This window comes from Rattus norvegicus, chromosome 2, assembly GCF_036323735.1.
Source record: "Rattus norvegicus strain BN/NHsdMcwi chromosome 2, GRCr8, whole genome shotgun sequence".
NCBI classification, from domain to species: domain Eukaryota; kingdom Metazoa; phylum Chordata; class Mammalia; order Rodentia; family Muridae; genus Rattus; species Rattus norvegicus.
In genome coordinates this window covers 91239745-91255183 of record NC_086020.1, presented here as the reverse complement: position 1 = coordinate 91255183, position 15439 = coordinate 91239745, and the positions used below count along the sequence as shown (strand labels likewise).

General features: G+C 33.9%; 1 protein-coding gene and 1 non-coding gene across 3 annotated transcripts in view; one reads left to right on the top strand and one right to left on the bottom strand.

The window, feature by feature from the left end:
* Positions 1-2824: 2824 nt before the first annotated feature.
* Positions 2825-2883, top strand: LOC120101217 (U7 small nuclear RNA). The gene has a single exon (XR_005501602.1). It is a non-coding gene; the product is annotated as a U7 small nuclear RNA (small nuclear RNA).
* Positions 2884-8034: 5151 nt separating this feature from the next.
* Txnl4al1 (thioredoxin-like 4A like 1) overlaps positions 8035-15439 on the bottom strand; it is a 404800-nt gene continuing 397395 nt past the window's right edge. For both annotated transcript variants that reach the window (XM_039103593.2, XM_063282868.1), the window contains one exon: positions 8035-8215. In XM_039103593.2, the coding sequence (XP_038959521.1) occupies positions 8035-8215 (181 nt within the window). The remainder of the gene's footprint in view (positions 8216-15439) is intronic.

The window sequence follows — 15439 nt, the reverse complement described above, 5'->3', positions numbered from 1 at the left end:
ACAGTTGCGGCCACAACTATAGGTCCCGGAAACTTATATGTCTGTCTTCCTCTCTGCTCCATCCTGCCCAGAAATCCTGCCTTATCCTTCACCCAACAATTGGCTTCTGCCATCTTTATTGACCCAATCAAGAGACAGTAAGGGAACCCCAAGCAACACAAAAGCAAAATAAAATAATCCAAACAGAAGAGATCAGGATAGTTAAATCAATTGAGAAGAAGAAAAGAACTGAGGGTAGTATCATTACTATCCCTGATTTCCAGTTGTACTGCAGAGCTGCAGTGATAAAAACAACATGGTATTGGCACAAAAGAGATACATTGATCAATGGAAAAAAAATTGGAGATTGAGACATAAATCCACAAATCTATGGATGGTCACTGTTGTTTGAGAAAGAAGCCATAAATACACACTGGATAAAACAGATAGCCTTTTCACCAAATAGTATTGCTCAAATTGGATGCATTTAGTATAATCCAAACACATTAATACTTAATATTCTACACAAAACTCAACTCCAGATTGATCAACTCCTCCAAATTGATTAAAGTCTTCATCATAAAACCAAATACAGTGAAACTTCTATAGGAAAAAAATGTGAAGAGACTGGAAGTCATCAGCACAGGAAAATACGTTCTGAAGAGAACACCATGAGCACAGGCATTAAGGCTACATTGTATTTAGGGCAATATCCAAAATGGGTAAATAACAACAACCAAAATCAAGCAAACAAAGAAGCAAATGTCCCCTCCATAGTAGACATTAACGAAGCAAATAATTAAAAACTGGGGTACGTAGAATTCTTATAAAAGGAAACTCAAATAGCTCAGGAACTTTTAAAGAAATGCTTAACACCCTTAGTCATCAGAGATATGTAAATCGAAACTACTTTGAGATTTAGTCTTATACACATTAGAATTGCTAAGATGAATACAATAAGTGGCATCTCATGCTGGTAAGAATAAAGAGTAAAAAGAACACCTGCTGAAGTGAGTCTAAAGTTGTGCAGTCACTGGGGAATTATGTGTAATGATTTCTCAGGAAGACAGAAATCAACTTACTTCAATATCCAGTGTTACAGTTGATTGGGATGAGTGGTGTTTCTTTTGTGAACAGGTATAGAGAAATGATATTATAGAATGAGATTCATAAAATATATTCATATTTTATATTTGAATTAATGTTATTACTTAGTTTAATTTAATTAGGAGGTTTTTCTTTCTCATCTTTATGTGGGTAGTTCCAGCAAACATACTTTAATACTACTTTTTGAAACAATATTCTGGTTTTTGTGAAACAGAGAACCTTGCAATGTGTCCTACAATGTTCATTCCAAATGAAACTGACCCAATATGATTTGTGGCTTTGTCTGTAACTCACAGCATGTGTTTTCAGATCTTATGTCCAAGCCTATGTAATTTGAAATTTTTTAGGTCCCCAAGTGTCTGTGTTGCCCTGACTATTGTTAGTATCCTCTTGCCTTTTCTACCTGACATTTTATTGTTAAAGGGAGTTTCTGTTTAAATTAGAATCATAAATGTGTTCAATGTATTTCACAGTCTTCCCTAAAAGAATATGTAAGTAACCCTGACTTTCTTGAGCTTATCATCATAAATGTTGGCCATGTAATAACGTTTTATAATCTGCCAAAAGCAATTAAAACTGCTGGTTTATATTATTTATTTGACTCCAGGAATTTTTAATCATTTAAAAATATTCCACTTAACTTGTGGAAGAAAAACATTGTGCAGCTTTTTATTGCTTGCTGTCATTTTGAGAGACATAGTTTTGTAAAATATTGAAGAAAATTCAGGAATACCATTAGCAATATGGGTTGTCTGTGCCAGAATGATAGGGATCAGGAAATGTACTCGTGCTCAGTGATTGCTCCATGCCACAGCAGGTTTATTAGTTAATCTTAACTGTTCCCAGCATTGCCTGCACCAGAACTATTTTATTAGAAACTCAGATATTTGCAAAATTTGAGCTCTTAAAAACATTTTCAGGTTTATTTTTTTCTTCTTAAGGCAGAAACCTTTAAAAGGCAAGGCAACCAGGACGATTGCAAAGAAGCAAGACATGGCCAAGTGACGAAGAGACAAGCCATCCTCTCACAGTTCTGGTAGCCCTGTGAGCTGAACACACTGCACAGTATTTCAAAGCTAAATAAGATGCTGAGTGTTGCGGTGCCTTAGTTATCCCTGTTGTGTTTCCTTCTGATAGCTATTAGCACTATTGGCATGTTGTAATGACAATGATTCTATGGATAACTCTTGACTTCTTTCACTGGAGCCCTTTGAGATCTGTGAGAGTGAGAGTCCAAGCCCAGTGTTTAATCTTACCTAGATGTTTGTGTAGGTATATATATATATATATTTGCTGTCTTTCTCTAAGAGTCAGGGGCTAAGTTCTCAAAATGCTAATTCCTGACACAATCAAAAGTGAACCTCAGGTATATGACTGAATTGGTACGTAAATAAAAAAAAACTGGGCTTTGGGCTTCAAGAGATGAGCTGTCTTGATAGCTTTTCTTTCTTTCTTTCTTTCTTTCTTTCTTTCTTTCTTTCTTTCTTTCTTTCTTTCTTTCTTTCTTTCTTTCTTTCTTTCTTTCTTTCTAATTTGTCCAGTGGGTGTTCTTGACTTGATCAGAAAACCCATGAGCTCTCCAGTGGACTTTTTAGAATTTTTCTAGCAGTTTTCTTTTCTTTGAATCTTGGTTGGAAAACCAAAAAACTATTTAGAGAACTAACAAAGCTCTTTTGGAATTTTTCTACCAGGTTTTCTGACTTTGGTCAGGAAAAAAAAATTTTTAAAGCAAAATACCCAAAAACAGCTCTTTTAGAATTTATTTAACAGGTATTCTAATTTGTTTGGAAAACCCAACAGGTATGTTGAGATGTCTCAAGGAGAGAACCATCTAGAGTGCCATCTCAAGAAGATTATAGAAATTTCACTTTGCATTCCATAATCGATTTGAGCCATTTCTTGTACCACTCTCAAATGGCCCTTCCTTGGGACCTCTCCCCAAGCCAAGGCTGGTCGTTGGCATCAAAGTCAACATCTTAGTGACAATCAGCTCCAACAAAACCACACTTATTTCAACAAGGCTACACCTTCGAATAGTGACAATCAATATAGGCCTATGGGGGCCATTTTCTTCAACTGCCTCAATGACCAAGAAAACTTGTATGAAGGAAAACATTTAATTTGGGGGATTGTTTATAGTTTCAGAGTTTTAATCCACTTCCATCATGATGGGAGACTGGAGGCAGGTTCTGGAATAGCTAAGAGCTACATCCTGAAACTTTAGGCAGATAGATGATATATGACAGACAGAGAGAAAGAGAGAGAGAGAGAGAGAGAGAGAGAGAGAGAGAGAGAGAGAGAGAGAGAGAGAGAGAGAGAGAGAGAGAGATGGGGATTTGTGTAGGTTTTGAAATGTTAAAACCTACTCCAAGGGACACTTCATCCAAAAAAGCCATACCTCATAATATTTCTAATTGTTTCAAGTAATGTTCTTCCCTAGTAAATGAGCATTCAAATATATGAGACTATGCGGTGTCATTCGTATTCAATTCATCACATTCTACTCTCAGCAACCCCTCCAAAGGCTTATAGCCCTATCATAATGTAGAATTCATATAGTTCAACTTAATTACTGTCTCAACACTGTAGAAGTTTTTAGTTCATTTTTTTCTGAAATTTATAGCAATTTCTTACCTATAATTCCTGTAAAAATTGTAATAAAATAGATAAGTTGCTTTTAACATACAATGGCTTTTCACACCCAACCTTGCCATTCCAAAATGGAGGAAAGCATTGTGAGAACATACTTGTCTGAAACAAAAAACAAAAACTAGTAGTGCAAACTCCAAATTTTACATCACCTTGCCTAATATCAAAGCTTTCCTTCTTTTGCGATTTTGTTCACTGCTGAAGTTTGTCTTTAGATTTGTTTCAGAACTTGGAAACTACTCTGGGTGTGGCCTTGTGTGGAGAGCAGCAGCACTCCCTTCACCCCACTGTGCAACAGCATTTTCTTTAAACATTATATTTAGCTCTATTATACTTCCTGGCACTATTTTTCTTCTCAAACAGTACATTCTGCTTTTCTTTTTCTCTAGTTTGTTCCTTTTGTCCATAGATCTGTATAAAACTGGCTATTAAAAACTTCTCCAATACAAGGATGTCTTGAAATGTACCCTGCCAAAACAATTTATTTAAAACTCTGATTTAGCCTCCAGCAGATTTTTTAAACAAGGACAAAAAAAAAAAAAAAACAACCACATTCTTTGCCAAAGTATTATAAGAATGGTGTCTCGGACATGGACTAATATTCTCAAAAACCTCTTGAGCTGTTAAAATCTACATTACTCTCAGAATAACTCTCGTCCATACTAGTCATCGTATGGAATGGTCATACTAGTATGAACCATTAAGCCCTGCTTAATGCTGCCAATTGTTTTCCTAATCAGAAGTCAAGATTGTCCCAACAAGCAGCATGATCACAGCTTATCACAGCAATACTTCATATCCTGATTACAACTTCTGGCTTAGTTACTGTTCTGTTGCTGTGATGAGACGTCATAACCACAGAAACTCTTAGGAAATAGAGCATTTTATTGCTAATTTGTTTATAGTTTCACAGGTTAGTTCATTCTCATCTTAATGGGAATCACGGTGGCATGCAGGCAGAGGCAGGAGCTGAAGCAATAGCTGAGAGTAAGTAGCCTGACCCATAAGCAGAGGGAGGATGGATTGGGGGCTGGGTTGCCACTAAAATTTGAAACCTCCAAGCCCACCTCCAGGGATCCACTTCCTCCAAAAACACCATGCCTCCTAAATGTTCTAATTCTTTCTAATAGTGACAATACTTGGTGATTATACATTCAAATATGTAAGTCCATGGGGGCCATTTTTAACTCAAAACAACACATGGCATGGCAATATGTTTCTTCCTTTTTTTCATTTTTAAAATTGTATTTTAATTAATTTTCTTCTTTCCCTTTCCTCCAAAGTATCCCATACAACTCTCTGTATTCTCCTTCAAATTTATGGCCTCATCAGCTGCTATTACATGCATATATACATACATATATATGTATATATATTCCAAAAAATAAAACCTGTTGGTTACATAGAATGTTACTTATTATAAGTATGAGTTCAGGGTTAACTGGTAAACACTTGATAAGCAATTGGAATATTCTGCCTCTCCTACATCCAACTTTAAAGAATTCCTATTGCTTATTGTGAAGGATTGAGACATTTTGGGATTTTTCCCCACCCAATTTTGTGTTTATTGGTGTCCTCTTTATTCACATCATGTTTGGAGGATCATCTTCATAAGAAGTTATAGTTAAAGTTTGTATATTGCCAGAAGACACAGATTCAATTTGTATATTAAAAATAGCAATTAAAATTTTGATTTTTTAAGCTTGTTGAGTTGTGAAGATAAAAACCTAAATTATGTAATTGAACAATTTTTTTGAACAATTTTTTTAACTTCATACTTTTGTAAATCTACAAGCCCTTACTCTAATATTAACAGTCTATCCTAGATTATATTCAGATACACAGATACATATTTTAAAGAAATATGGATTGGATATTGCAACTCACATTTTACTTGCTAAGTTAGACCACTTTCCAGATTTTATCAAGACATGAAGTCTGAATATAAAATACACAGAAAAAGAGTCTCAAGATATAAGCAGCAAGATCTTTAGTATAAATTCCATGTAGTTTCATAAATAGATTTACATTTCACAGGCATGAAATTAGTAACTGCCACTATTTCTGTTAAATAAATAAATTTCAAGCCATATCCTCTAAATCCAAATTATACCACGAGAGTATTATTTTTATATCCTTTATATAGCAGTGTCCAATATTAAGTGTCCTCAAGAATTGCTAGTAATTCATTTCAATGATGAAAACACATATCCTCTTCATAATCATATAATTATGAAAGCGCTCAATGACTTGCAAATCTGAACTGGGAACTGCAGAATCATTATAACTCTCTATCAATTCAGTTGCATAGCATTGATTGTCATCTAACTATTAGAGGTAAGTAGTTTTCCTTCCTTCCTCCCTTCCTTCCTTCCTCCTTCCTTCCTTCCTTCCTTCCTCCCTCCCTCCCTCCCTCCCTTCCTTTATTTTTCTTCTCCAACCTTCCCTCTCTATAATCATTATTTTTCATTTTTTCTTTCCTATTTTTGAGAAATTTGACAGCGCTTCGTGTACCTAACACTAGACTTAAACAAACTATATATCCTAGTGGGATCTGAAACTGCTAATTCTTCTTCCTCTAACTCTCAATATTTTATATTGTGGCTCTGAATCACTGATCTAGTTAATGTGCAAATGGTTCAAATCCAAGTCATTGTGCCTACTGTGCAACTACTCTATCAGCCATATACATGTTCAGCACATTGTTCTAAATATCTTTTTAGAAAGAATGCTGAAATGATTTAATAAAGTTATGTATAAATTAATTTACATTGCCTTACATGCATAGGCTTTGAAAGTTGATTACCATTTTGTATTCTATATTAAGGTACAAACTATATTATTTTACTGTAGATACCATGATGCTTTTATCTTATTTTATTTAGATATGTGCATGTATGTATTCACATGTGGTATTCCCATATTTGTACATATGTCTGAGAAGGCTTGAGGCAATGAATTCTCTTGAGCTGGGGCTGTGGGTGGCTTTGAAATACCATGTGGATGCTGTGTAATTTTCCATAGTCCTTGTATAGTTTGGAGTCGTCTTTATCAGCAGTCTCAGTAGCTCATGTGATGATTTCAACTATACATTAATGGTTTAGAATACATGCACACACACACACACACACACGCACACATGCACACTCACAAACACACACACACACATGCACACTCACAAACACACACAAGAGACAAAAATCCTGTCAGATATGGTAGATTACAAAGGCTTTCTCTCATTATTTTGTCTGCCCACTCATTCACTTCATAATTCCTTTACTCTACAGAAGCTCTTTAGTTTCATGTGATACTTCTTGTCAGGATATTACAGAATTATTTCAGAACATTACATTTTAAGATGGGGTTTCAGATCGATTTGTAGATGAGTTTTGTGCTGAGTTAAACAGTAAGAATATAGCTTCATTTTTCTACATGTTGAAATAAATCCATGATTCTCAGCACTGCCTATAGAAGTTGCTTTTTCTCCATTGTATATGCTTGGTATCATTGTCAGAAATCATAAAGCTGTGGGTTTTGTACACATGCATGTTTCCTCTATCCTGTTTCATGAATCTACATGTCTATTTTGTGTGTTTAAAATACTAATCTTATTATCTTCTGTAGTATAGATTACATCAGGCTTATGGATGGCTACACTTCAAGCAGTTTTGCGGTTGCTCAAAACTGACTTGGTTATTTTTGGTCTTTTAATTTACATGAAGTCTTTTTTTGTTTTTGTCTTTTGTTTGTTTTTTGGGGGGTGGATTTTTTGTATCTGTATAGAAAGATCCTAGTATTTTGCTTGACATAATGTTGAATATGTAGGTTGCTTTTGATGTAACCATCATGTTCAAAATAATAATTCTACCAAACTATGAGCGTAGCAGCTATTTGCATATTCTGATTTTCTACTTGTTTTACTTCTGTTAGTGCCTTCAACTTTGATTTTGTATGTCTTTCTTTCATTGCTTATATTTCTCTCTCTCTCTTTCTCTCTCTCTCTCTGTTTGTGTGTGTGTGTACATGTCTTTCTATGAATCAATGATGAAATGCCAAAAAAAAAAAAAGAAAATCAATTATTTTCACTATAACACACAGAGAGACGCACACAACATATATTCCTGTTCCTTCACCACGTTTATTTGCTTCAGGCAGTTAAGGCCCTATAACCTTCATCTCAAGGATCCTCCAGCTGTACAGCAATGTTCCGCTGCAGACCATTTCTAGAGGCTACGAGAACACAGTATTTCTTCATGGAAGAGGCTCCCAGTGTCCTTTTTCAGAGTCTGAGGGCAGTGCTTAATATCTGTACTTTGTAGAATAGTCCTTGCGAGATGCCACCAGACTCTGGTCTTTGCAGGCATCATGGTATATGGTCTCTATGAGGTCATCCATGTTTTGCTTGTCTTCCAAGGTCCAGTTGATTTTGTTGTTTCCAGTGCCCAAATCAACCATGGTATATTTGCTTCTGAAGAAAAACCTGCTCATGCACCTATGCATAAGTGAGAATTATATATTCTTGAACTCATGTTTACAGAATTCTTTCACACACACTTAAGGGCTATCCTGAAGGTCACACTATTCACCCCCTTGCTGAGGAAAACCAGATACACACTTGCTTCCTGGACTCTTATGGTTTCTAATTATCATAGTGTCATTAACAAATGAGGAAGATTTCTGGACAAACTTGGAAGGGAACAAATTTTCTGAAGGAAGTGCATAAAATAAAGTATGTATATTATTATACAAGTACACCACAGCAACCTTTAGCATTCCATGAATCCCTGCTGCTTCTGCTCTAGGGTAGGACACCATGTTGTACATTCCTTCCACAGCCATGCAGGGCTGGGCATTAATAGTCAGAGTATAAATTTCTGATTTTCTAGTCTGACTCATATATTTGCTCTATTCTACCAGGTCTACCAGATAGAGAAATAAACATATGACCTAACCAACATGGAGAAGAAATAATGTATTTGACTTAAAATTTACCATCACACTGGATCATCAACAGAAATCAGGGCAGAAACTCAAGTAAGACAGGTATCCCGAGGGTGATGCTGATGCAGAAGTCACAGAGGAGTGCTGTTTCCTGGCTTGCTCCTCGTGGCTTGTGGAGCCTGCTTTCTTATAGAACACAGGACCAGCAGTCCATGGAGAGCATCACCCAAAATGGGCTAGAGTCTCCTCTGTCAATCGCTATATAAAATCCCTTACAATTGGATTGTATGGAAACATTCTCTGAATTGAGGTACCCTTCTGTTGAACAACTCTAAATTGTGTCAAATTTACATTAAACTGGTCTGCACAATATGCATCTGTTTGAATATCCACCTTCTATTTCTGTTTTTATTGATTTTGGTCATTTAATTATTTTGCTTAATGTGGTTAAGAGTTTATCACTCTTCATCATCCTTTTCAAGAGCCAACTCATATTTTAATAATTTATTTATTTTGTTTTTGTTTCTATTTTGATGTTTTCCTTTGACTAATTCTTTCCTATTTTTTGGTGGTTCATTTTATTTTATTTATTTATTTATTTATTTATATTTTGGTTGTGAGCCTAGCCTTTAACGGCTGAGCCATCTCTCCAGCCCTATTTATTTATTTATTTATTTATTTATTTATTTATTTATTTATTTATTTATTTTGCTTTTTCCCCTGTTCTCTAAAGACCTTCATGATCATCAATAAGTTAATAGTTTCTATCAGAAACATTTTTAATTTTTACTTTATCATTTTATTTGTTCTTTTGTTTTCTTTGAAGATTTTGCTCGTAGGTCTGATATAAATATGTTCCATTAATATTATCATGTTCTGACTTCATTTTATTCAATTCTAATAACTTAAAATTTGCTTCTTGATTTCTCCATTAATCCTACAACCATTTAGCACGGTTTTGTTTGGTCTTTGAGTTTATATGAGATAAGATTACCTGATTATACTAGGAACAACATAGTTACTGAACTTGTACATTCCTAATTTATATATTATGTTTTGTTTGCTAGTAGCCAACCCTGAGAATTCTGCACAAGACCAGTGTTCTCTTTGGAATTCCTTCATATGACTTGCTACTTTGAGGAAACTGTGATTCATTTAGATGTAAACATTAAATACTGGAAAAAACATAGGCTGCCACTACAAAGGATCCTGTTGAACACTAATTAAATGTTTACAATCACCATTTTTCCATATAATTGTTTATATTTTGTATCATGAAGAGTATTGTATAAATGTGATTTACTATAAACTGCTTGTTATCAATATTAGAAAATTTCTGTAAATTTGACTGTATCTATGCATCTTTTCTTCAGTTAAAATGTCAAGAGATACACTTGAAGAGGAAAAAAGCTTCAATTGAGACTTAAAATATAGGCAGGTCAATAAGAAGTGTCTAAGAATCCATCTTATACAATCATTAGGTACCAAAACATATAATGTGATTGTGTTGATAGTAGGTTAGAGATAATGAAACATGAGTGGTACATGTGCTCTAAGCATTGATAAAAAATAAACTATTTTTCTAATTTTGCTTTAAGAGTAACTCGGTATATTTAAATAACAAAGCCTCACCTACAAAACAAAAGAAGGGAAATGCAAGTTATTTGACATATTACTTTTCTCCTTCCTTCCTTCCTTCCTTCCTTCCTTCCTTCCTTCCTCCCTCCCTGCCTCCCTCCCTCCCTCCTTCCCTTCCTCCCTTCCTTCCTTCCTTCCTTCCTTCCTTCCTTCCTTCCTTCCTTCCTTTCTTTCTTTCTTCTATATGAGATTTCACAGTATCCTCTCTATTGCTTTGAATACTGTCATTGGAATTTTCCAACATACTGAATTGAATTTGACAAATAGTTTGTGAACTTCAAGCACTGGACACACACATACACACACACACACACACACACACACACACAAATGCACACACAAATATATATGTATGATTTTTACATATGTTTTTGCAATAGTTATATTTTTTTACATACGTGTGTGACTAGGTAATGTTTCTAATGCTGCTTACTAAAGATAATCTTTTCTGCTTTGTATCCTTTAGTATTTTTCAACAATCTGTTGACTATTGATGTATGACTTTATTTCTTGACCCTTTATTATGTTCTGATGGTTCATGTATCTGACAGACGGATCATACCCTCAGAAACAAACACTCTGTTTTTAGCCTGAATTTAATGAAAGGGTTCTAACACTAACCATGCTGGAAAAATGTATGGTTTTGCTCTGTACCACAATGATACTTAGAGGTCAGACAATGAATCATTGTCTGTTGTTGCTGATATTACTTGAAACACTTTAGTGTCCGTTTGATGTATTTGTATGCAAGAAGTTCACTTAAGCTGAACAGAACTGCCTACTATGAAGTCAGAAATAATGATGTGTTAAAATTATACCTTTTGTGTACTTTACCCAAGAAAAAGTGAGCATTAGAGTGTTAGAGTCTGAAAGTTTCCTTTTAATGCATGACAACCCTGTCAAGATATTGACAAAAGATGGCAGGTGAGTATATTGTGCATGGGTTGTCATTTTAGGTTTGTCAAAAACATGAAGCTGTGGCTACCTTTCATTTCTCAGTCAGCCTTTCTGAATGTAGCACATGTAAATGCATAAAATGTAAAAGAAACAAAAGTTAAATAAGCACAGGAGGCAAAAAGCAATGTCTATCTGCTACAGTAATACTTAACTTACACAGTCATTATAAGCATTTAAGTTCACATATTAACTACAGATGTTATATAATTTCAGAAATTTGAGATTCTGTAGCAATGATCATAAATTTATTTCTTTTCTTTTCATCATTATTGTTTCTATGTGACTTTTTTCTTTGTATTGCATCCAAATTACTCAGGTACATACTAGAAGTATACCCATCCGTAAGTGGGTATATTTGTATTTTCTTTCTATGAATATTTGACATGAGTTAATTATGTATGTAATAAAGCTTATTAGCTTGTAGGTTAACTATCAACTACAGTCCATGGTCATCAAAAACAAATAGTATTTGACCTGGGAAAATTCTTTTGTGTTGTTATGATTTTCTGCCCAGACTGCATCCCATATTCACATTTTCTCTAATGCTAATATCATTGTCACCGAACAGACCTCAGGTGTCAGTTCTAGACATCACTGAATTCAGGTTTTCATTCCCATTCCATTTCTAAGGTTAGGCACATCAGATTAACTATTTATATGTTTCCGTCTACTTGAAACTTCTCAAACCTCCTGCAAAATATGCTTATGTCTTTTTTGAGACTGCATTATAGTATAAGATCTTTTCCATCATGATCAACCCTGTTTCCTTCCTTTCTATTCTAGCATAGTGATGTAGATACTCTTTCCGGATATGCTTCTCAAGCCAATAAGACCTAAATGTACCTGTGTGGAAAGCCCATCTACAAAACCCATGATACTGCAAGTTATTATCATTGTACTAAGAAGCACGTTGATGAACAAAGTTTGTTAAAACAATTCTAAAAATTTTCTATGCATATATCTACTGGTTTAAAACTTTATAATTATTTAACATGATTAGAAAAATTCTGAAAATTTTTAAATTCTTTACATTTCACTTGCTATTTCTTGTATGCTTATTTACCTCACAACACTGTCTACATAAACAAGCTGTGATTGAAATTAACTACACTTAGTATCCCTGTAATCAACATAGAGCTAAAATGTTAAAAGTGTTCATTGCTTATGGGAATATAATGGTAATTACCATGATACAGTAGGAGAAAATTGTTCATTAAGTTAAATATATATACATAAATAGATATATTAATAGGTAGATAGACAGACAGACCATCAGTTTAGCTGTTTTATTTTGAAACAAGTTATTCCTATAGCTTCTGTTGTAATGGAACTTACCATATTAGAATAGATTGCTTTTAAACTCCAAACAATACATCTGTCTCTGCCCTATATATATTATTCTTGATGCAAACTTGAAAGTTTTTTATTATACTTCTAATTAGGAATGATTATCTAATTAAATCAATGGTCAAGATATTTCTTGGCATAATAGTGAAAACGATTAATTGGGATTTTTAGTATTGGTCTCTTCTGAATTATGGTTATATGAGCATCTGCATGCATATAACATTTTAAATTTTTGCTTTCACCTCTATCACTTTGGAGATAAATATGTCATATATATAATAGCTAAGAGTTTCATAATATTTCTAAGAACTGTCACATTGCTTTCTTCACTTGCTCTATCAATTTACATCTACTGTACAATGGATCCAGTTAAATCTCCGCATATCTTATTTTTTCTACCATTTTGTTTTACTGTATTCTCTCTACAACAATAACACTAAATGATATCCAGTGACATTTAATTTGGATGTGGCTGTGATTTACATTTCCTTGTGACACTTGATTTGTTGTGCCTTTTTATACTTCTTTTGCCATTTGTATACTTTCTTTGGAAATCGAATTACTCATATGATTTATTGGTGTTTTCTTTTTAAGATGCATTTTTAACATTGTTGAAGGGTAGGTAGTGTAGTCATTACTCCTTTATCACACACGTTTTATAAATATATTCTCATTCTGTGCAGAACTGAAATTCTCACTTCACTTGTTGATATTACTCATCGATGTACTTGAGGTTTCCATTTTAATTAAGTGCTTTCATTGATAGCTTAAAGATTTCCTTCAGGAATAAGATACTGAAAAAGTAAGCAAAAGATTATTTAAATGTTCTTTAATGCTTTGAGTCCAATTTTTCTTTGAAATTTCACATATTGTTTGTTTTTAGGACATACCTGTTCAGCGTCTATACAAAGCTGTTGTTATTAAGATTACATGGTCAACTTAGTATAAAAATTATAATCACTATTAACCTCCAGTTGTACTATGCTGAGGGAAGAAAAGGTCTTCCCTCTCTATATTTATGTCTTCATAAACCAATCTTGGAATGGCTTCAACAAAATGTCAATGGCTTCAATTGAACAATGGTACTATGCCTGCTAAAAGACATAAGCAAGCAAAAGTAACTAGCAACAGTGGTTTAGCAGGTGAGGTTCAAGGGTAAATCCTTTCTCTAACATACACAATGGTCTGAGTTTGGTCTGCAGCACAGCAACAAATAATATCAACAACAACATTTGTAGCACTTTGATAAATGTTATCCAATGTTAGTTAAAATCTATAATACCTTCGAGAATGTAGTGTTTTTATCAATTATAATTCTGAAATGACAAAAAGTAAAAGGCCCAAAGTGGTCTTCAGAGTGCTCCATGTTTATAACTGGTAGGTGGGACAACTGAGAGACTATCTTAAACTTATTTTCCAAATGCCATATTTTCAATATCATGTCATAGTAATAACTGTTAAAATAACACTGATCTGGACAAACCAGGTCAAATTTTATAGTGTAACAGAAGCACAGTTAGTGGAAAGAAATGCAATGAATTAAGGCTAGCAGCACAGTGGAGAAATACAAGTTAGATGAACATGAATGTTATGCTTCACAAGGAACACTTACCAACAGTTCTTCTTAGACTTGATAAAATATTCTCTGATTTTCTACCTGACTGTGACCCCTGTCATTGACTAAAATGTCAAATTTATCCAACTAATTGATAGAGGTTAATAAAATAGACCATGTGAACACATGCACACAGAGATAGATAGATGATAGATAGAATTTATTTTTTAAACTCAACAATAAATATGAAATCCTGTGTATACATTAAAAAGTCAGGTCCTTGAACTCAAATATGTCTACTTAAAATTTCATTCAATCACAAAGGTTATCACTAGTAAGATGAATTATCACATTAAACTATAATCAAGTATCATTTTATTTCTGTATGAGTATGATTCCTCCATATTACTAAGTGGGGACTTGATATGCACTCATTAATTAAACTGGCAATTACATTAATGAAATATCAGGCAGAATTTTCTTATCTTTGGCATAATTTCATGGTTATAAGCCTAAGGCTTGATTTAACTAATGAGAAGAGTATTTAGATAAATAATAAAGCACGAATAATGATAATTTTGTTGTGTAAGACAGTGAAAAGATTCCAAATCATTGTCTTCTGCTAGAACTTCTGTACAGATTATTTTCAACTGAATAAATTAGGTCTACCACACAGAGTAGCTAATTAAAACAATGCCATTAATCATGAATTGATTACCTTTAAGAAATATAAAACAAAGACAGGAAATTCAATCTTTAGAAATATTTCCTCATACTTAAATTGTTTAGGTACTTTAAACTGGACTCAGGGTTGTGTTTTTAAATAAAGCCCTATTTATATAGAGAATTCTGGATTCAATGAGACCATGGAATAGCAAACTTGAATTTGGGTATTCTACTAACTTTTCCCTCGTCTGTTTGAACTTCTGTACACAAGAGTTTTGACCTCATAGTAGAATAGATAGACAGAAAAAGCTTCTTCTTTCTAAACTTCTATCTGTTTACCTAGTACTGGACAAGTTTCACAAGCAATCTTTACTACTAAGAAAAAGGCTACAACGTATTTAAGGATGAATGGGAAGAAGGAGCCGAAGAGATTACGGAATGGGTAATGCAGAACTCCAACTTTGTTCATGCATGGTGGAAGGAGTGAATTGATTCACACAAGCTTTCCTCAGAGTGCCGTATGTGTCCATGCCATTCAGGCATGCATGTGAATGCTCATAATGCATACACACACACAAACACCCCCACACACATACATAG